The 20,946-nt window shown below is 40.7% G+C and overlaps 1 protein-coding gene across 4 annotated transcripts in view; it reads right to left on the minus strand.

The window, feature by feature from the left end:
* Positions 1-20,946, minus strand: part of itchb (itchy E3 ubiquitin protein ligase b) — a 29,967-nt gene continuing 9,021 nt past the window's right edge. For 3 of the 4 annotated variants that reach the window (XM_031286337.2, XM_036008067.1, XM_036008066.1), the window contains 21 exons: positions 18,661-18,795; positions 18,211-18,259; positions 17,916-18,097; positions 16,053-16,299; positions 15,193-15,288; positions 13,465-13,639; positions 11,700-11,769; positions 10,562-10,646; positions 10,266-10,394; positions 9,171-9,243; positions 8,973-9,044; positions 7,246-7,334; positions 6,568-6,727; positions 6,318-6,451; positions 4,769-4,909; positions 3,972-4,092; positions 3,719-3,823; positions 3,333-3,429; positions 2,976-3,048; positions 648-2,493; positions 1-268 (listed from right to left, as the gene is read on the minus strand). In XM_031286337.2, coding sequence (XP_031142197.1) covers positions 2,394-2,493; positions 2,976-3,048; positions 3,333-3,429; positions 3,719-3,823; positions 3,972-4,092; positions 4,769-4,909; positions 6,318-6,451; positions 6,568-6,727; positions 7,246-7,334; positions 8,973-9,044; positions 9,171-9,243; positions 10,266-10,394; positions 10,562-10,646; positions 11,700-11,769; positions 13,465-13,639; positions 15,193-15,288; positions 16,053-16,299; positions 17,916-18,097; positions 18,211-18,259; positions 18,661-18,795 — 2,333 coding nt within the window. In that variant the 3' untranslated portion in view covers positions 1-268; positions 648-2,393. The remainder of the gene's footprint in view (positions 269-647; positions 2,494-2,975; positions 3,049-3,332; positions 3,430-3,718; positions 3,824-3,971; positions 4,093-4,768; positions 4,910-6,317; positions 6,452-6,567; positions 6,728-7,245; positions 7,335-8,972; positions 9,045-9,170; positions 9,244-10,265; positions 10,395-10,561; positions 10,647-11,699; positions 11,770-13,464; positions 13,640-15,192; positions 15,289-16,052; positions 16,300-17,915; positions 18,098-18,210; positions 18,260-18,660; positions 18,796-20,946) is intronic. The other variant, XM_031286338.2, reaches the window with a different exon arrangement.

The raw sequence follows: 20,946 nt of genomic DNA on the forward strand, positions 1-20,946 counted from the left end.
TATGTGGTGAGGGTTTTTTTTCTCCATAAAATGAGATTAAACATCTTTTATAACTCTGTCACTGATCAGATATTGTGTGACATCAACCAAACCAAAAACGTGTTTGCAGTTATAATACAACAACACACTCAATGTTAGATTCTACATTGGTAAAGCATCTGGAGGTTTCTTTGTGCACACATCTACACACACATCTGTAATCAATGAACGGTAATCTACCAAAATTGGCTGTTCTTGGGATCCATAATCAACATACCTGAAATCATATCTTAAAAAGGTGCTGTAGGTAGGATTGGGAAGATCCAGGACTTCGCCAAAAAAATTTAACAACTTCTCAGTCCTTCCCCCCTTTCCGCTAAAGCCCAAAACGTTCTCCTAAGCCCCTCCCCCCACAAGGGAGAATGAATGTGTGTGCCTGAGCAGTGATTGACACGTAGTTAGACACACACACCCCCCCGGCCATGATTGGTGCATCTGAACAGGGAGCTGTGGATTTTTGTAAATCCCGCTACAGGCTGCAGGTGGTGCCAGAGGAGCTGGATTTTTTTTTTTTAAAAATGACCTCCTTCATGTAGTTCTACTCGAACATAGGGTCAATTTCAGCAAATATGACAGAAAGTTAGTTTTATAAGTCTTATCTACTGCACCTTTAAACAAATCTTTAAAATTTAACACCTATCCAAACACAGTTTCACTGTGTTTCAGACTTTAATTTTGAAGCAGTTTCTTTGTAAAACAAAATGACATCAGAGGAATTTCGACTGCTACGAGGTGAAAATACTCCAAAGTAAAATGCTCCTTTAAGTGTAAAAGGGAAGACACAACTTTTAAATACCACACTGCATCTTTTTGAAAGCGATTTTTAAATTCCTAAGAATGTTATTTATTTTTCCCCCATTCACTTTATGGATGGCTGTGGGGCAAGAAGAGTTCAAATAAGGTAATTACCATAACTCACCTTTAAATGCTACATGCGTATTAGGAGCTACAAGCAAAATTTTTTTGCAAAGTATGCATTCAAAATGTTATTAAAACATTTTAACTAAACTTAAAAAAATATTTAGTTTGACTTGCATTTGGTGTTTTTCACTTGTCTTTTGCGTTTTGTCATTTTTTTTAAGTTCTGACACATTAAGTCAAGTACATCTTGAGTACTAAATAACATAAATATCTTAAAATACTTACTTCATCCCAAATGGATTTCTTCAGATCGCCCAATGAATTCAAATTAAGGAAGGTGTAAAATGTTTCTGAAGCTGATATTAAGATGAATAATTTAAGAAATACTCCCAGAATACTCTAATCCAAGATGTCCCATACCCCATCACAGCGTAAAAACTACCGCCCTATAAAACTAGGGTCAGTCTTCCACATTTGCCACCACTATAAATAATGGAGGCTACAACACTTTTCACAATTATTAAGTGATTCGTAGATCACATACTATAGAAGTGGGAACACAAAACACTTTCTCTTTCTTGTGTTTTATATTAGGCATGATGCCAAAATCTCTTTGCAGCACCAAGATTGTCTGTTAGTTAAGCATTATTTTGGGGCACTCTTTATAAATTCACTATGACATAGCGATCATCTTATATTGTCACACGTTTCTTAAAAAAAGAAGGAATAAAAACAAGATCCACTTTAGTCATGAGTAGATATGCAGATGAAAGTGTGAGAGATTTGAGGATATGATGGGGAATGACAATGTGGATGATGCTAAAAGTGGATGCAACAAACAACCTTAGAGCAACAAAGTTAGCTTTTTGGTGAAACTTAACCCTTAGAAAAAAAAAGCACACCCTCTTAATCTTGCCTTAAAATAAACACTGACATTTACCAGATGCTTTAATGCAGAGCAACATAATAAGAATAAATCAGCTAGTCAAAGACACTTTGAGAAGACGCTAATGTTAGAACCTGTGACCCTTCTGGTTATGAGATTTCGACTGTAGCCCCAAGGCCACCCTGTTGCCTGCCATTGCATGATGATCATGTGCGGGGAGGAAAAACTACTGCAGTCCCATTAAAACAGATGTCACGGAGGGTGAGTTTTCAGGATCCCATGCATAATTTGCCACACATTCTGAGAGATTCGGAGCACCTTCTGTGTTTTGGTTTCAAAGAATACAAAATTTCCACGTACCAATCAAGCATTGAGAGGCCTGCTGCGAGCATGGCGTAGACGCAAATCCCAGCTCCTTTGCAACAACATGCAGGCAACAGTCTCACACACACACCCATAGAAGTACCATACAGGTGTGTGCATGCATGCATGAGCAGAAACACATAAAACACCCGCTTTTTTCTGAAGGGGCTCCCTGATTTGAACTCTGGTGGTCTATATTCCTTCAGACTCCTGCACCCACTATTCAAACTTCTCCTGGTTTCTCTCACTCCTGTCCGAAGCCTTCTGTCTCCTCGATGGCAAACATCAGCTTCTCCTTCAGTTGCTCGTAGCTCTTGTAGGGTGGCAAGTCCAGTCTGTTGAAGCTGGGAAAGTAAAAATAAGAAAATAAATACTGCATTTCAGCTTAGCATTGGACTTATTCTTCTCTGGTGTTTATTCAAGGCAAGACCTCTTTTAGAATGAGCTGAATGAGCATCATACAAGACCCATGAAGAACTAAATTCTCCTTATACCCATACATCCTTGCTGCTATGAGGGCTTTTCTTGTACCTGCATGGGATTATGTCCCCATGTATAACAACTAACCAAGCAAACAAATCAAACCAAACTAAACTAGGAAACACTACCACTTCCTACAATGAACTGCTACAAACAGGCTTGGTCGGATCAAAGCTTAGTTAAGTAACAATGTCAACTTTAGGTGGTTGATCCACTGAGTCAATCTGCTGTAGTTTGCATGATCTCACCACTAGAGGATGGATACCCGGACATAAATATCTTAATGCCTGTCGGGCTCGGGCCGGACTCGGACAGAAAAATGCGGCCCGATCCGCACTCTACTCACCACGTGTGGCTTCTGGGAAGCCAGTTTTCTTTCCCCACCTTCTCAAGGCAGAACTTCTGGGGACCATTGCTTCCTGTAAAGAGAAGCACAGGTCAGTAGGAGCTCGAATGATCAGGGTTAACTTAACACACCATCACCAGTATGACAGTTAGAAGAAACTGGGACAAACATAATCAGACCCCACAGATACATAGCCTTACAATCCAAGTTAGAAACGGCTGCTTCCAGCTCAGTCTGCTCCGTTTTTAAAACTGACCATTTTTACTGTCCTAAGTATCAAAACAAATGGTATCTATTTCACAGTCACGGTGGTAAATAAACAGAAGACAGGCAAATGACGTATGATGTAATTATTACCCATTAGGTCGGCAAAGCCTCCTACAGGCAGGCGACAGGTACCGGTGACAAACTGCAGCAGCCTCATCCTCTTCTCATTGTCCATCTCCTTTATAAACTGCAGGACAGAGTGGCATGCTGTTTAAAACACTGAAATGTCACCAGACAAATGATACAAATATGCATTATACATACATGAATTATGCATAATAGTAACAAAATCATAAATAAAAGGACTGAGCAGGGAAAGATGGGTTAAGGGAATTAGCTAATAGCAGTGGGGGTTGGAAGTTGCTACATCCCTAGACGGCTGATTGCGGTTCACCAGCTCTGCTACCAACGGAGAGCCTTACTGTACATTACAGTAAAATAAGTTAAATCGGTCACTGCTGCTGATGCACACCGACCTGCCAGAACCAGACGATCTGTTTGCTGCTTCGAGCGTAGTGTCTGTAGATAGTGTTTCTCTGCCAGTCTGCAAGGTCGATCTCCTGCATACCACACAGCATCACCTGGACACAGAGATTATTAATATTAAAATGTTCTACAACACAAATTCAATTGACAGAGCAGTACGTGCATTCCAGATGTCAGTCTCTTCTGTGCATCCTGTAGCACATTGGGTATCACGTAAATGATGAGTTTCCAGCTCGTCCATACCTCAAGCTCTTTAGCATCAAAGTACTGCAGGTACTGCTGAGGGAGGACTTCGTTGAAGCCTTCAAAGAAAGCCTGTGTCTGCTCTTCCACTCCTCTGGACATCCTCCACTCTGCTACCAGTCTGCGGGGCGAGACACAGCAAACACACACACACAAACACACACACACACACACACACACACACACACACACACAAACAAACACAGATATTACACTCCATCTCATTAAACTCACAACACAAAAACGACATTAAAGCTATAGTGCGTAGTTTCTGTCTCCCCCCATGAGGAATTCTAAGTAATGACAACAACGGTGTCGTGGCATCCACCTGACGCAAGCCTTCGGCGGTCGCACAAAACAAACAATAAAAAGAGTGTGAAAAATATAATAAATAATTATTATATTATTATCTTTTCCGGCATCGCTGTGTGTATATTGTGTCCATGGAAGGAAGCTTAGTCCCAATAATTCTGTCTTCATTCAAGCTTCTGCACACAAAGTCGCCGGACTACAACTTTTTGTAAATACAGCCATATCGAGAAATACAAAGAGAGTTTTGTTGGGCTGATAGGCTTAATTAGCTTTGTATTAATTAGTTTTGTATCAACAGATGTCTATTCATATAAAATAGTCGCACACTATAGCTTTAACATGGAGGTTCACTATGTGTTTAACTTTCAGAAGAAAAAAAAACTGCATTCTAGCCTATGAACGTGTGGAAAGAATTAAAACCAACGTGACATTTAAATTATTATATACCAAATTAAAAAGGCTGAATGAAAATGACAATAATCCACCTGATGTACTCCTCCTTGTTCTCCTCAGTGACTGGGAGGTCTCCTCCATCTGGTTTCAGCTCGTGGGTGGAGATTTCCCCCAGGATCTCTTTGTCAACAGAGAAGTACATCTCCAGCCCACACTCCTCGATGTTGTTATCCCTAAAGAGTAGCACATACGTTTACAGCACAACGGGTCCAACACTGAACGTCATCCATTCATACGTCTAACACAAAAAAATGGTTTGAAAAGACAGCATGTCGGTCAAAATTAAACAAGTTGCAGAAATGTGAAGCATAGTAGCAGAGGGGGCAACCAAACTGAGGACATCGCTAGTGTTTAGTGGTGCTCTACATACTACTGTAACAGGATCTGCTACAGAAGTGATTGGAATAGGGTTGTGCCGATGGACGATATCATCGTCCATCGACGTGATGTCGGTCAGCCATCGGTATGCTACGCCCCCCACCCTGTCAGACAAACTAATCCTAGTCGCGGGCGCTGGACGGAAAATTGACAACTGCGTCGGTCTTAAACTAGCAAAAACACTTGCGTCGGGCTTTGCGCTGTGGTGCGCAGGGTGCAAGATAGGGCCCCTTAAGTGGAAGCTACTTTTTTTCCCTTACGTGCAACCTATTTCAGAAAAAGACCATCGCTTTGAGCAGACTGGATTGGCTGTAGTGCTCTCTCTCCCTGTCAGCAGTAGCTCGCTCTACCTGGACTAGTAATGTATCAGCATGCGGTAAGGTCATGCTCTGCGCCTCGGCTTGGACACAGAGCGAGCGAGCGAGCGAGAAAGAAAAGGCGTTAACGTGGAACGCTATCACACTTTCCTTTCTCCCCTCAATTGGACTAAGTTTGTGAATACTACTGTGTGCGTGCATCAATAAGTAAGTCTGATGTCCTGTAGGTACGGGACGATGTTATACAGGATTTATGAATGTACGTTAGCAACAGTATGCTAATTCACGAGGGTGCTATTTTATGGGTGAGCTAATATTGCGCATCTGTTCATGTGCGTTGCAAGAGTTATGTTTCTGTTTATTGAATGCGTTATTCAGTGCAAATATAACCGAGAATGTAGTTTAATCTCAGTAATGATGGTATATTAGGTTATTACTGTCGCTCTGTTAAAGGCAAACGTTCCATTGTGCTGTCGTTACACAGATCATGGACATCTGATTGAGCACAGACCTTAAGTAGTTAAGTGAAAGTGGGTCAAGTTGTAATGTACTGCCCCTACCAGCAGGCGGCAGCATAGCCATGTAACACTGTATTTACAGAGGGCATTTAAATGTATGTCTGATCGTTTCTATGTTAACTGTTAGCCCATAGTAGTAGAAAAAAATATTTATGTAAAGAGATATAGTAAAATAAAAAGTGCTTCCCTCATAAAATTGACCGGAGTTTAAAATGCCAACACAAAGGAAGCCCAAGGCAACGGATATCCGGCCTAAAAGAGTGAAATCCGGCGAAACGTCAAGGATATAGACTAATATAATGTAACTTGTTCTAAAAGAAGACGACCACCTCTCTCAAACTGCTGTCCACATGGCTCTGTGTACTCACTTGATCCACATGAGGGAGTTGTAGAACTCCTCGTCTATTGACTCCAGATCTTTGAGGGCCAATGGCTTGTTTAGGATGCGCTTGTAAAATGGCAGTGAGAAACCAGTGTCGATGAATTTGCCATGGAAAAGAGCCTGAGGGACAGAAACAAAAGCCGCTTAGTTGTTGTACTCTGTACAGTACAAAACCCTAAAACTACTCTTACAATTAGCTTTCTGGCCATACTAATTTATATAAACAAACGACTAACCATGGCAATGAAGCGTCCTATGAACTTAAAATACTTGAGGTGGTCCGGGTTGATGTAAGAGGCAGGGTTGATCTGGAGACAGTAGTTATCTTTACCGGCATATTCAAACAGGCAGTACATGGGGTTCAGAACTTCATGGGACAACAGGAAGAACCACTCCCTGTAAAAGAGGAAGCCACAGAAATGAGAGAAAAGAGCCACATAGCTAACCAGCCATCACCTTGCTACGTACATACATACATATTAAAAAGTAGGGAGCATTTCATTTAGTGTAGATTTACATAAACAGTGTGAACTTATACAAGAAATACTGCAAATGGATCAGGTAATCTGCCAATATCCACAGACATCAGGAACACATACAACAAAAGTCCCCTAATGAGCCAAAAGTAGGAACACATTTCAGAAAAATTATGTTACAAAATCAAAGAAAAATCATCCTTTCAAAACAATATCTAATGGAGACTTCTGTTGTAGAGGTTGTGGTAAAGACAAACATTGGCTAAGAATTTAGTAGCAAAAAACTCTAAATCCCTGGTTAAAATAAGTTACAAAATATCAAAATAATTAATGAGGAGGACCAAAGCAACTACAATAAACATGCAATTTATGAAACACCATAACACTACGTGTGCGTACACATTTACAACCATGTATGCTGAGCCACTTTTTAACTACCTGGCCACGCCTCCGTAGTCAAGGCCTTCTTCTCCTGGGAAGATTATCCATAGTCTCCTCCGCAGATCCTGAGCGTTGAAGCTCATTATCTAAAATGGAGACAATGTATTGATAAATTGGTGGTGCTGTCACTGTAAGACACAACAGTAAAACGGGTTTTATGCGGTCAGCCCGGTCGGATTGCCGCAAATCGTCTGGTCGTTCAGTCTGTTTGCAGTCAGAGCAGCGGTCAGAGCAGCGGTCAGAGCGGCTCCAAGAACGGAGTTCCTCTCTTCTTTAGCCAATGATCCCAATGCGGAGTCCGTGTTGTTACAAAATCTTGGAGGTGCGCGGCACGGACCCTCCGCGCACAGCCGTCCAGGCTGATTGGGAATCATGATTTTCATTCAACGTTTGTGCCAAAGCAACTGAGAAAAACTGTAAAGTGTAAAATGGTTCATTACTGTGATATAAAAAAAAAAAAAAAAAAAAATCAATCTGCTTCTTAATTCACTCCCTGCACTTATCCTGTGTCATTGTGACATTGACAGATGTAGTCCTCTATTAGTTATTAGGGCTTTGACGCCGAACTTCGATATTCGAATATAATTCGAATATTAAAAAAAATATTGATATTCGAACGAATATTAGGCAGCCCTTAATATTCGAATTTCGAACCTGTTATGGGCCTGTTTTTTTGTAAATGTGTTTACTTGTAAACCTTGTTTTCAATTCAGATTCCGAGGCTTTTTCATGCATTTCAAAATGTAACTACACGTCGCGGCGACGCACGTCGCTCGGCCGTGGCTTGGTAGCGCATTTCCCCCCGACTCATTTCCTGGTTCTCTTTCTCCATAAACAACGTAAAATCAAGGAGAGGGTTAACTTTTCCTGCTACAGATTTCCCACCGTGGTCAGAAAGAACAGAGGAGACACTTTGTTTCTCTCACTAAGACTATAGAGTCGCTACTCGCTCTGAAGCTACCGGTAATCACCGTCACTCTCTCACAACACACACTCCCCAGACACACACACACACACACACCCATACACACGTGGCTCGACGCACACACCAGCGCAAAAGTATGAACATCAGACCACTTACGTAGGCTACGGTGAAATATCCGACCTTCCTGTTGAAAGCATATTGTTTGTGTTTAATCCAGGGTCTGACTTTTAATTTAAAAAAAAAAAAAAACAGTGGTGGCAGTGTGTTTTTCTTCTAACAACATCATTGCACGCCTACTGACTGATACACTGCCCTCTGGTGGACAGAACATATACGAAGTTTGATACCAATATAAGCCTTACTGAAGGCATTTAATGGTCAAAATATTATTAATAAATATTTGAATATATTCGAATATAATATTCATAAACAAACGAACTTCGAATATGATTTTTGGGCAAAAGTCAAAGCCCTATTAGTTATGTTCAAGTTCAGAAAAACTAACTGACTTTGAAAATAGTTTACAATTCCCCCCTCATCCCTGAGACATTAAAAATGTACCATTCTAAAATGCAGTGTTATTAACGGAGGTTAAAACATTGACATAATTAAATGTTTTTGGAGGTAATTACACAGATTATAAATTCCACTATGAAAGTATAATGACAAAGACAACACCACTTTAGCTAGAGGTAGAGTAGGCACGTCCTCTAAATACCAGACAAGGCAATGATCGGAGTGGTAAAGCAAATTTTCCCAGAGTTCAGTGAGCTCTGTGTGACTGCGCGGGCCACTTTACCTGCTGGAAGGAGTCCTCAAACAGGGTTTTTCTGGTTACGGTGATCTTGATGTGTTGAGGCAATGACAGTTGCTGGAGAAAAGGGGAAATGTCAGAAACATTTAGTGGTCAAATGTGCTTTCAGCTGTGACATGAAAACACATATTGTTAGTGCACAGGCACCATGATTGGACTGGATTTGTGTGCCACAACTCTTACCTGGCACCAGAATCTGAAGTACTGTACTTTGGCTTTAAAGTCTCGAACGTAGGTGATCTGAGGTCCGTTTTCACTATGAAGGGGAAGAAGCACAGACTGTTAGTGACTGACTCTCTCACACACACACACACACACACAATGTTATGCACAAATGATATTATCATGACTCAACTAAGGGTGTTACACCTGTGGGAATGACAAACGAAAGTATAAGAGAATAGGTGGCCCATTAGTCACATCAGGATACTGCGTCACAAGTTCTAAACATAGAGAGGGATTTCAGAGACAGTGACTCATTCTGCGTAAATAGAACTACCTGGGAGAAGAGAGCTAGCTGGTGCTGTATGTTCAATAAGGTTAGTGTTAAATAGAAGCGAATACAAGCAAAATACTCTGGGTTGATAAAATTAACCTGAAAGAGAATTAGATCCTTATTTGCATCAAGTAAATATTTTTGTCTTAACACCAGCTTTCAGTTCATTTTTAGAAGTTCATTCATAACATAATGGCTCAAGCACTCTGTGGTTTTCTCTGGTTGGAAACACACATCACTCATTCATCTCTGGCATGCAGAAGTGCTGGAAAGACTAAAGCCAGAATGTTAAAGACACTCTTCCCCGACAAGATGTTTTCAAGGTCTAATAGTTACATAGTAAGGAGCTAGTAGTATACGTGTTTACAATTTTTTTCTATCACCTAAAAAGAAAACTCCAGTAATAATCCATTACATTCATTCAATCATCCCAGTTATTTAGTGACACCGTTATAATTTAACTTTTTCTTTATGTACCCACTTCCTCTAAACCTTCTTTGTTTCAAACCTGTCAGTGATTTCCTAATTTCTCAGAATGTCTTTGGAAAGCAGGACACATGTTTATAAAAGCTAGCTTAAGTGTGTCTGATTATTCCAAAACCAGTGGTTGGAAGCTGTGCTAGAATGTGGTTCATTTTTTTTCTAATAGATGCTGGTTATTGACAAATGGTCAGCAAAGCTTACTTGATTCTCCTTTCAGTTACAAAGTAATACTGCTGTGTGATTCTCAAGTCTCAACATTTTAAGGGAGGTAGAAAACTAAATGGTGTATGAGGACATACAGTGAGGATTTTCCAGTGCGAGGGTCGATGTAGGTGGTTGTTCTCCTGTTGTGGTCTACGAAGTAGGGTATGCCATCGACAGTGAACCTCATCTCCCAGCCCTCTGGAAGTGGCTTCTCATTCAGCACACTAAAAAAAAATAGATAAGATTAACATTTAGTGTTTCAGGAGAACCTAAAATCATAAAGCAAACAAATGACTGCCATATTCAAGTGTAGTGCTAAATGCACTACACTGTCATTTTCATCTGATATGCAAGTGATCTGAAAAGACAGCAGTGGAACATGCAAACTAACCCCTGCGTTCGTGGGTCCTCCCACTGTGTTGTCCGCGTAGAATGATGTACAAAATAAACTCTGCCATTCGTGTCTGTTCTCTTCTCTGAAAAGACAGTAATAAAACAGAACAAAAAACAGAACAATTAGTCCATTATTCAACTTGTATGCACTTAGTAAAAAAGTGTCAATTTAGAGTGCCCAATAAGTCATTTAACTTAATAATTTTTGAGACATTGGAGGTATTCTATAATTTCCTCCACGCCCCCTGTAGTAGCCTTAATTTATGTACTTAAGCCTCTATGCAAAATCATCCCATCATGTGTATTGAAATGCAATAGTTCCTGTTGCACGTTTGTTATATTTTATCATTTGAAGTGAGACGGAACGCCAACTACTTTATTTGTAAAACACGGTACATTCTCCTGCGTTGTGTGTTGTTATGAATATTCAAATAAATAGTCAAATAAATGTGTCCGTCGTAACCAAAGATAAAGGACTCATACATACACCTCGAGTTTAACAGAATTATATTCAACGATTCAAATGAGTCCCATGGCAAACATCTGGAGGTATCATTGTGTATTAACAGGGCTGTAAGAGAAGGAGCTAGCTCAGAAGCAAACGGCTACAAGGCTGGAGAGCAAATCCCTGAGCTAGATCAAGGTCCAATCTCAGCCAAAAGGCCCCAGATGAGGACAATTCAATTGTGTAATGGTCAGATTAGTCCACAGATCAAGCAATACATGCAGAAATAGTTGAGCGTTTTGTTTATTTGGCTTTACTTGGTTTTGGTGAACAGGAAGTGATGAAACACATAGCTTTCCTGTTGAGTACACAGACATGCAATTTCACAACTACAGTATTAAAGTATTGTATTGTAGGATCCTGGGTTTGTTTTCACAATTACAGAAGTTTAATGAAGTGGGCCACCTTGTCTAAAAGGAATTTAGCTGCAATTCTGAGTTCCACAGGTGCTGGAACTCATTGTTGAAAAGCTACTTATCTTAAACAAACTCCTTGATTAAGTTCTTAAAGGAAAAGTAATATGGTGTAATTTGACACATTAGTACATTGGAATAAAATCTCAGTGAAGTCTCAGCAATGAAATAAATGGTGAATGTTTACTGTAGCAGGTTACATGATGCCTGTGTCTTACCCCATCCATGTGGCAGAGGCCCAAGAGGATCAAAATCCTTATTCTGAGTGGCTGAACCCTGGTCTTGTAGCTGCACAGCAGAGAATCAGAATCATTCATATGAATACAAAAAGTACTTAAAAGGACAACTATAATGTTTTGTGAGTTGATGCACAAACAAATAAAATGGAGTTACTTTGGTTATAGGAACATATGAGGGAGAAGTCCGATTTAATAACAAATATCAGCTTGAACCAAAGTAACACCTTTAAAGCGTAACTCTGGCCAAAATGCAACCTAGGGTCTTTTGTGAATATACCCGAGTCAAACTTTCGTTTAAAAGCATAATTAGGACGGAAGCGCCACTTTTAAGATTTACCGTATTCTTGTTTTTCGGTCAAATGGCCTTTTGAATGGGAGTGCTAGAGGCACTTAGTGCACATAGTTGCTCAAAACCTTTTTTAGTAAACTGTGTACACAAACAATGTTGTCAACGCTTTTGTTAAGGTGTAGAGCCCCTGGTGATACTTGGAGCAAAGTTACATGTTGTGTCGAGCCTTCTTAGTGTTTTAAAAATAGCTATTTTGAGGCTAGCATAAAAGTGCCCCTAGCACTCTCATTCAAAAGGCCATTTGACCGATAAACGAGAATACAGTAAATCTTGTGTGTGACGCTTCCGTCCTAAATATGCTTTTAAAACGAAAGTTTGACTCGGGTACATTCACAAAAAGACCCTAGGTTGCATTTTGGCGAGAGTTACGCTTTAAGCTAGTTGTTTGACAATCAGTAGTGTTTGTCATTAACAGTAATGTCACACACAAACATAAACACGTTACTGCAGACTATGTAAATACAAACATATATGGGTAGGCTGGCATGGGGGTGTGGTGGAACGGTGTGGGGTGGCATATGGGGGGGGGGGTACAGATGGATGTGTCTAGGGCTGTGCAATTAATCGATTTTTAATCATGATTACGATTTCTGCTCCTAACGATCCCAAAAAACAGAGTAATCGAGAAAAACGATTGTTTTGCACATTACGTTTTGCAAGTCAACTCTTATTTTGTCCTGTGTTCTGAATGGAGAAAGAAAAGCTCAAACGGGAAAAGTATTAGAGGGAACTTTCAGTTCAAGGTGCTTTCACGTTTGATTTGTTTTTGTTTTTTAAATTCAATAACTACAACGTCTTTCCAATAGTCAATTAGTAACCCTGTAAAATAATCGTGATTTCAATATTGACCAAAATAATCATGATTATGATTCTTTCCATAATCGAGCAGCCCTAGATGTGTCTTGTATGTTTATGTGATTTATGTATTTTAATGTGGCAATGTTTAATGTTTGTTTTTATGACTGTTTAAAAGCCCTTCTGGGGACGGACACTGCAAAATAGCTATAGCTATAAATGCTGTGATGCTGTTCATTGGAGATGTGTAGCACAAATGTCTACGTCGTAGCATCTGTCCCTATTCAAATAAACATGAAATGAAAACAATAAATACTTTACCTAAACTATAACCTTGTTCTGCCTAAATAATTAACAGTAACTGGGTTACAGTGTGCATTGATACCAGTAAATGTATTAAAGTATCAGCCCGAGGTGAAGATTTCTAGCCTGCAAAGCTGATTCTCAGCTAAAACCTTTTCAAACACTTTATCTAATGAACTGATGGAGCGGACGCCCTACTGTTTAATCACAGGACATCCGGAAGGCTGTGTCGCCGTATTCCAGTTTATTAACGCCCACATAAACACACAGTATCTCATAACAAAGAGGAAGTCTCACCCCAAATATGAACCTCTGGTTGAACTGCTGCATGGCGCCCTGTAGCTGGCTGCGCTGGTGCTGCCACTGCTCGTAGTTACGCACCGTCTCCATTGTGGGACGCTGCCACGTGGTGGTTCGCGTCATGTGATCGACAAAGTAGACCCGCCCCATCTGGTCGACACGACGTTCCCAGCTAAAAACAAATGACACGAGGAGAGGAAACGGCGGGAGAAAGGAAAGAGTGAGTAAGGGTAGACTGGCTACAAACATAAGAATCTCAAAACCATTATGAAATATTTAAACCAATTATTCTAGCTCAGTGATTTTAAATATAAATTGTTACTGGAGTTTAAGAATCTAAATTTTGTATACAACTAGTGCAATACATACAACTAATATATTTGATAAGCAGTCATGTCAAGAAAGAGAAAAAACGAGCAAACATGTTAAAGAAAAGTAGGGTTAAAATATGGTGCTATGGTAAACACGATCCATTGGATCCACATTACCCAACTGGTTCAAATGGGGGAGAATAAAACAAAGTAAATTATCAATGTGGTAGATGAACAGGGCACAGGATCAAGCTGTATGCTGCTCTCTGCAAATTACACAAGACAGTCCAGCCAAAGAGAGAAAAATACAGAGGCCCTAGTGATGGGACTTTTGCAGCATTTTAATATCTGCAGGGTGTGTACCTCACTTCTCTGTAGAATTTGAAGGGAGACTGCTGTCCTAACAGGACAAACTGCCTGTAAAATTATATTTTTAAAGCAGTTAAAAAAGGTACCCTGTGGCGTTTTTCACCCTCATGACGTGTGCATCCTTGTGCTCGGAGATGCACAAGATGCAAACAAGACTCCACAGGTAGTTACTGATCAAATGCAATGCTGTCTTTCTGCCAGCATCTTCGCCAATTCATTCAGATGATGAGGTGTGGCGAGCAAAACTGCTAGTTAGATGATTTGTGTGAGAAAATATCCAAGTTGGTGGATACAGGAACAGTGGACAGCAGTTACTGTAATTCATAAATACATGTAATTGGATGGAGAGATCCTCTTATTTGATCTAAAAATAGATTCTATCCTATAAATAGAATCCAAAAATCTTCAAACCTTCAACAGCGGGTCCTCAGAGTTCCTACAGGGTTGGGCCACCAAATTATTGTATGATAATCTTGATAATTGTTTGCCATCAATTAAAAAAAAAAAAAAAATGTCTGAAAATATCCACTGGTATGAATCCTACATATTATTAGCTAAAGATAAAAACGGCCTATTTGTGGAAAAAACTAACATTCAATTAACACAACATTGAGGATAGGCTAGCGGTAAGGTAGCCACCCACAGATACAGTTAAGCTTAAGGATTCACTGTGCCTTCCACATACACGTACGTATGTTTAACATTAAAACATGATTTATAAATAATATACATCATAAATATACAATATACATGTAGTAGGGGGTCCCCTCTCTCTCTTACAGCTAATGGGGTTCTAGGCCTAAAAAAGGTTGAAGACCCCTGCTTTAAAAGGTGCTGTAGGTAGGATTGTGAAGATCAAGGACTTAGCCAAAGAACTTGAACATCGACAACTTCTCAGTCCCTCTCCCCTTTCCGCTAAAGCCCAAAACGGTCTCCTAAGCCCCTCCTCCCACAAGGGAGAATGAATGCGTGTGCATGAGCAGTGATTGACATGCAGTTAGAGACCCCCCCCCCCCCCAAAGATCAAAAGGGAAGCACTTTTTACCCCGGGGGCAGTGGTTCAGGGCGTTCCCACGTTGTTCTCTTTTCCACGTGATCGACAAAATACAACCTGCCGTTCTGATCCACCCTCTGCTCCCACCTAGGTAAAACAATGGCAATAAAAATTGAGGGCATTAGGTAATGGTGCTCGGCCCCAGCCATTTAGATGATGTATGGATTTAAAACAGCTATCACAGCATGAGTCATGCCACTACAAGAGCTATTGAATAGCCAGGGAAGGTCATGATGTTGTCACAATGACGTCCCTAAAACAGCTCAAAAGGGGTATTTAAGGAATAATAGCCTTAATGAAAACAAAGAGACAACAAGAAAAGACAGTGATAGGAATGGAGTGAATTAGTCACAACCGCAGTAATGTTCAATGTTCAGACACATCAGTGTTGTTTTCTACAGTTACAAAAAGGTAACATGTCGCCTTTATCTATTAATAATAATGCTCCTAATATGCACACTTCCATTTATCCATACATGGCTTCTATTTTTTGCTCAAAGATGACTCATTTCTTTGCAACACACTAATCCTCCTGAGAGATTAATCAATTTTTTCTCTTCTTGAACTTCCTGTTGATGAAGTTTGTGTTTTTTGAGCTTGCACTCCTGTCTTTCTCCTGTGTTTCTTTGTCCCTACAAGGCAACAAAACATATAATCAATTGTTTGGCTTGGACACTGTAATACTACTATTGCCCAGTGGGACATTGGGAGATCAAATAATACTGGTCACTCTATCATGTTAATGACACAACATTCTTGCATACGTGATATTTGTGTCAAACGTTTTGAGTATTCTTTATCTAAAACAATCCCCTCAGTTCTTCTGCACATATTGCAAAAAGAGAGCTAACCCAGGGGGCAATGGCACAGCGTTGACAGCGGGGACTCTTGGGATGACAGCAGGGGTGATGCTGCTGGCCGGCTGTCTGGTTGCAGCAGCTCCAGAAGTGGAGGCCGGTGTGGAGTTTGTGTCTGAGCCTGTCGATGGACTTGATTCTGGGGCTGGTGAGGGTCCTGAGGCCGGTGTACGCACTGGTGTATCAGAACCAGACTGACCATCGCTGCCATCAGCTGGCGCAGAGCCATTACTGGAAGGTGCTGAGAAAATAAGACATCACAGAGTTAAATCGTAGATCTTCAGACTAAGACCGCAATTACAGAAGAACAGAGTAGCACATGCCAAAACATTATTGTTTATCATTATTTTTTTCATTCACAGACGTAACCACTAAAACGTGCGGTATACTCGCCGTTCCTGATCTGTCGCGTGACGTGATGTCATGAGAGCGCCGTAACTATTTATACTCGCGCATGGTGGTCGCGACACTAGTTGCACTCTTTTCTCCTGAACAGAGGTGGCGCAAATGAGGAAAGGCTACCGACTTTGCTATTTCTATGGACTAGAAGAAGAAGAAAAAGGTAAACAATGGCAAAGAGAAGCACTTTGAATACTTCAGAATTTCTGCACAACGATTCGATGACCTACTTCATCAGATCAAGCCTTTCATTCACCATAAAAGAACTCATCTTAACCCAGTAAGTTTACAAGTGAGACTTGCAGTCACTGAGAGTCCTGGCATCCGGTTGCCCTCGAACTCGTCCATGCTTCCTGTTTCCGCTTTGTCGTGCGCCGCTGAAAAAACAGAGTGGTGCACGACCTCTGGTTGCGCACTTAAAATCCTGGCACGCCAGCGAGATCTACGTCATTTTGACGTCACATTGGCGTGCGACAAGTCGGGTGCGGTGACTGTAAAGAGGCCCTGACACATTTTGGCCTAATTATTTGTGCTGTTCCTTAAGCTTAGCCTTGTGGGAATGAGGCTGATATAAAACTGGTCGTACAAAAAAAAAAATGTCATTCAGAGTGGGTGTGTGAGTTGACTGTTGGCCCAACCCCAATTAAGCCTTAGGGTAAATGTTTGACATTGATTAGATTGCGAGAGAGTACACAGTCAGGGGGGGGAGCACTTGAAGTTTAAAAGTAGGCTTGTTCGAGATGAACCAGGCCTGCACATAATCAATCACCAGCGATCGCCGCCCAATGCATGCTGGTTAGATTTGTGTCAGACTTGCTCTGACGTCATGCACAGGTGGGCAATAACCTCACAAGATCAAAGCGAACGCAGGTTTTAGAGCCAGCCGACGCAGTTGCTTTCCACCGAGACACAGGGCAGGACGGGAAACGCCTGGCTCTCAGCTGATTGGTTCAGAATCGAATCAACAGGATGACGTTTTATATCAACTTTTTATTGTTTTTAAATTGGAGGGATTTTAATTAGCATTTGTCTGATTTGAAGGCTTATTCTGTAGTGTGGCTGATGGTGAAGTTTAGAAGTCACAGAGACTAACTTTGTTCAGATAACCGATCATCTACAGTCGGTTTATTAACATCAGCGACAAATCGCCTGCAGAGCATTTTAACAGCTACTCATAATAAAAAACAACTGGAGACTGTGTGCAAGCTGATATATGGGTTTGATAACATTTTAATACATCGGACCTTACAGGATGCAAGTGTTTCTGTGACTTCCTGTTCAGACTGAAGGCTGATGGAAACGGCTGTAAACTGTCCGACTTGACAGCGCCTTTTTGTCACCGCCCCCAGCTGCCGCTGCCTGCTCTCGTCCACTTTACAGGTGAGGCGCAGTACACCTCGAACGAGCCTAGTCTCTAGAACGGATCTAAAAGTTACCTTCCTGCAGTAAATGTCTGACCTGGTGAAGAGGTGGGTCTGCGTGGGGTTGGAGGAGGAGGTCTGGAGGGCCTGGGTGGTCGGAGAGGCCTCGAGCCCCCTGATGACACCGAAGGAGACCCTGTGCTGTTGGCTGCCCTCCGGCCACTGGGAGAAGACCTGTGCTCTACAGCATCCACAGCAGGGGAGCTGTCCCGACTCCGCCTGTGAGGAGGAAGGGTCGACAGAGATAAAGCACAACAAAAATCAGAAACTAGTAATGTGACACTAGTGAAACTCAATGAAGAAAAAAAAAAATAATAAAAAATCTACTGTACCTTATGACATGATCCCCATTGGGTTGCGATGACTCCCCATTTGATGTACCTAAAGTAAAAACACACAACATAAATGAAGCAGAAATAGGAGTTCCTGTTTACACACATAACAAAACCAGTCAAACAAACAAAAACATTTTTTATGTGACGGCACTAAACCCTGTTCATACGAATATAAAAAGGTTTTGCTTGATTATTCCCCATCCTTGAACTTCAAGCAACTAAGACATGATACTGACCGAATGAAAGACATTTATAAGGGTATTATAAGGGTATTTATAACCCTAACCCTGCTCATTTCATGTTTTTCTAGGACTTTTCAACTAGACGAGTGCACAGGGAATAACTGTATTTCTTACAGTTGAAATGACAAGTAAACCACAACTTGAAAATACTCAAAGATGGTTATGATGTAAACTCAGTTCAGCTTGTGGCTCTTCTGAGACTCACTGTGATGGTCGGCCTCGGCGGCGGCGAACATCTCGGCGTCGACCGTCATTCCGTCCAGGTAGACAGACAGGTCACCAACCACATCTGACAGGTCTCTGTCTGCACACAGCTGTAAGGTCTGCACCACCTCCGAGACTACATTGACACGACAAAAATATAAGATGGTTCGAGTAAGACCATGACAACTGAAATACATCGTCTGCCAATAATGACGCAGGCATAGCTTGAGCCAATCAGTGACAAGATGCATTACCCTCTTTAAACTTCAACAAAGTCAAACCAGCAAAATACAGTAGCAGTTCAAAAATAGTTGTTTCCTTTAGGAAACCAAATGGTGCCTCCGCCTAGGCCATACCCTAGTTCACAATGTTAACAAAAATGAAAAATACCGTTTGTATCTGCCCCATGATTCCGATCTGCTCCAAATGTAAAGGGTTCTTCCTTGGACAATGCTCCACCCTTCCACCAAGTATCTTTAATTTGGGCTAGTTTTTACATACTTCTGCTGACAAACAAACAAACCAAACCGAAAACATAACCTCCTTGGCAGAGGTAATGATAACTTAAAGTGGCTATATGTAAATTTCAGTATGTGTTGATTCTAGCGGCCGCTTTGGACAAAAGCTGCTGTCGTAAAGGTCTTTTCTTTACGGTGCTTTATTGCCCACTGTAGATTACTGAGTTAGCGTTACCGGGAGGTCATATAGTCTCCATGAATATTTTGCTCAGACAGAAAATCATTCATTTACAATAAGAGAGTACGTTACAGATGCATTGTTGCATTTCAAGTGTTGCAAACTGTAACTTAAGAGCTAAACCAGGTATCACTGTCACAAGAGCCAACGCATTAAGAGATTGTTGTAGCAACCAACGTAGTTAATAACTTATATGGCGCATTTCATGAAACCCAAGGACGCTTTACACAAGTACAGAGGGACAAGGGAAACATAAATAGTAGGCCAACACAAACACAGACTAAAAGGAATAAAACGCCCGCGCTAAATGGAAGGGGGGGCGTAATTTAATGTCAGCTACTGATGTACAACGACATCGTGCAAGCTAACGTTTTTTATGAATGAAATACATACTCAAGGGCCAATTCGGGGACGTTTTTGAATCACTTACAATCCCGTAATTGTTTCCATCTGTTGAAAGCCCGACCAAGTGTGACTCGGATTTCGCCCGTTGTCTTTCACTTTCCCTTTTAACTTTTAGTTGTTCTTCGTTTAATTTCCCTCTTTTCTGTGATGGCCCTGCCCCAGAATCAGCCATAACTACAGCAGATAACTTCTAAAATAAAATTAAAATACAATTACTACTTTTACATACTCACTAACACAGGCTTTTCCGGTGTTCAGCCGAAATCTGTGACCCGTCAGAATGATGGCTCTGTAGCGCCGTCTACCTGCCGTAAATCATTTTGTGACTTTGCGGGAAAATCGGACCCGGGCAGAGGCATTAATAAAAACTATTTCAAAATAGCGTTCTTTTCAATGTTAGTCTAGTTTGCTGTTACAGGTCATTTATGATCATCAGATGGAACATTACACAGTTTCAGAAACGTGTAAAAGTTACATATAGTCACTTTAAGTTACCTATCAGTTGCCTATGATGTGTCACATTCTGGCAACTTAAGGATCACTTAATAAATAAAAATAAAAAGTTCATTGTATATTTTCCGTCTCACCACTGTACAACAATACCAGTAGTATTTTACTTGGCTCAGTGCTGAGACGGTTTAATTCATGAAAATAAAGGAACACCACAACATTGTAAGTTCTGCTGTTTCTGTTCAGGCTGAATGTTGTTCTTGCTGGGATAATCATGGGCTCATTTGTAACAGAAACATTTCAGATCTAAAAGTAATTCAAAATTACAGTTATGGGGATCAGTGTGTATTTTCCTGCTCAGACATGGAACATCAATCAGCTGTTTGACAAGATTTGTACCAGAGTCCTCGGTCATTAGCACTGCAGAACAAGGTCCATGCATAAATAATGATCAGGCAGAGGACTGAATGGAGTCTTTATGAGAAACAAACCAAAGATAAACAGCCCAAAAATCTCAAAAGGGCAAAAAGGGGATGACAAAAAACAGCAGCCTCTTTCAGGAATGTTAAGTGGAGTGCCTTATTGATTAATTTTCTTATTACTCTGAAAACATCAGATAAACCACATCTGTAAATGATTTGAAATACTTTTTTTTTTTTTAGGTCTGCATGTTTGAAATACTATATTTTAAGTTTGCCCGATTTTTAAAAGTTTTATTATAATAAATCTTTTTCAT

The sequence above is a fragment of the Sander lucioperca genome, chromosome 12 (assembly GCF_008315115.2).
Source record: "Sander lucioperca isolate FBNREF2018 chromosome 12, SLUC_FBN_1.2, whole genome shotgun sequence".
Taxonomy (NCBI): Eukaryota; Metazoa; Chordata; class Actinopteri; order Perciformes; family Percidae; genus Sander; species Sander lucioperca.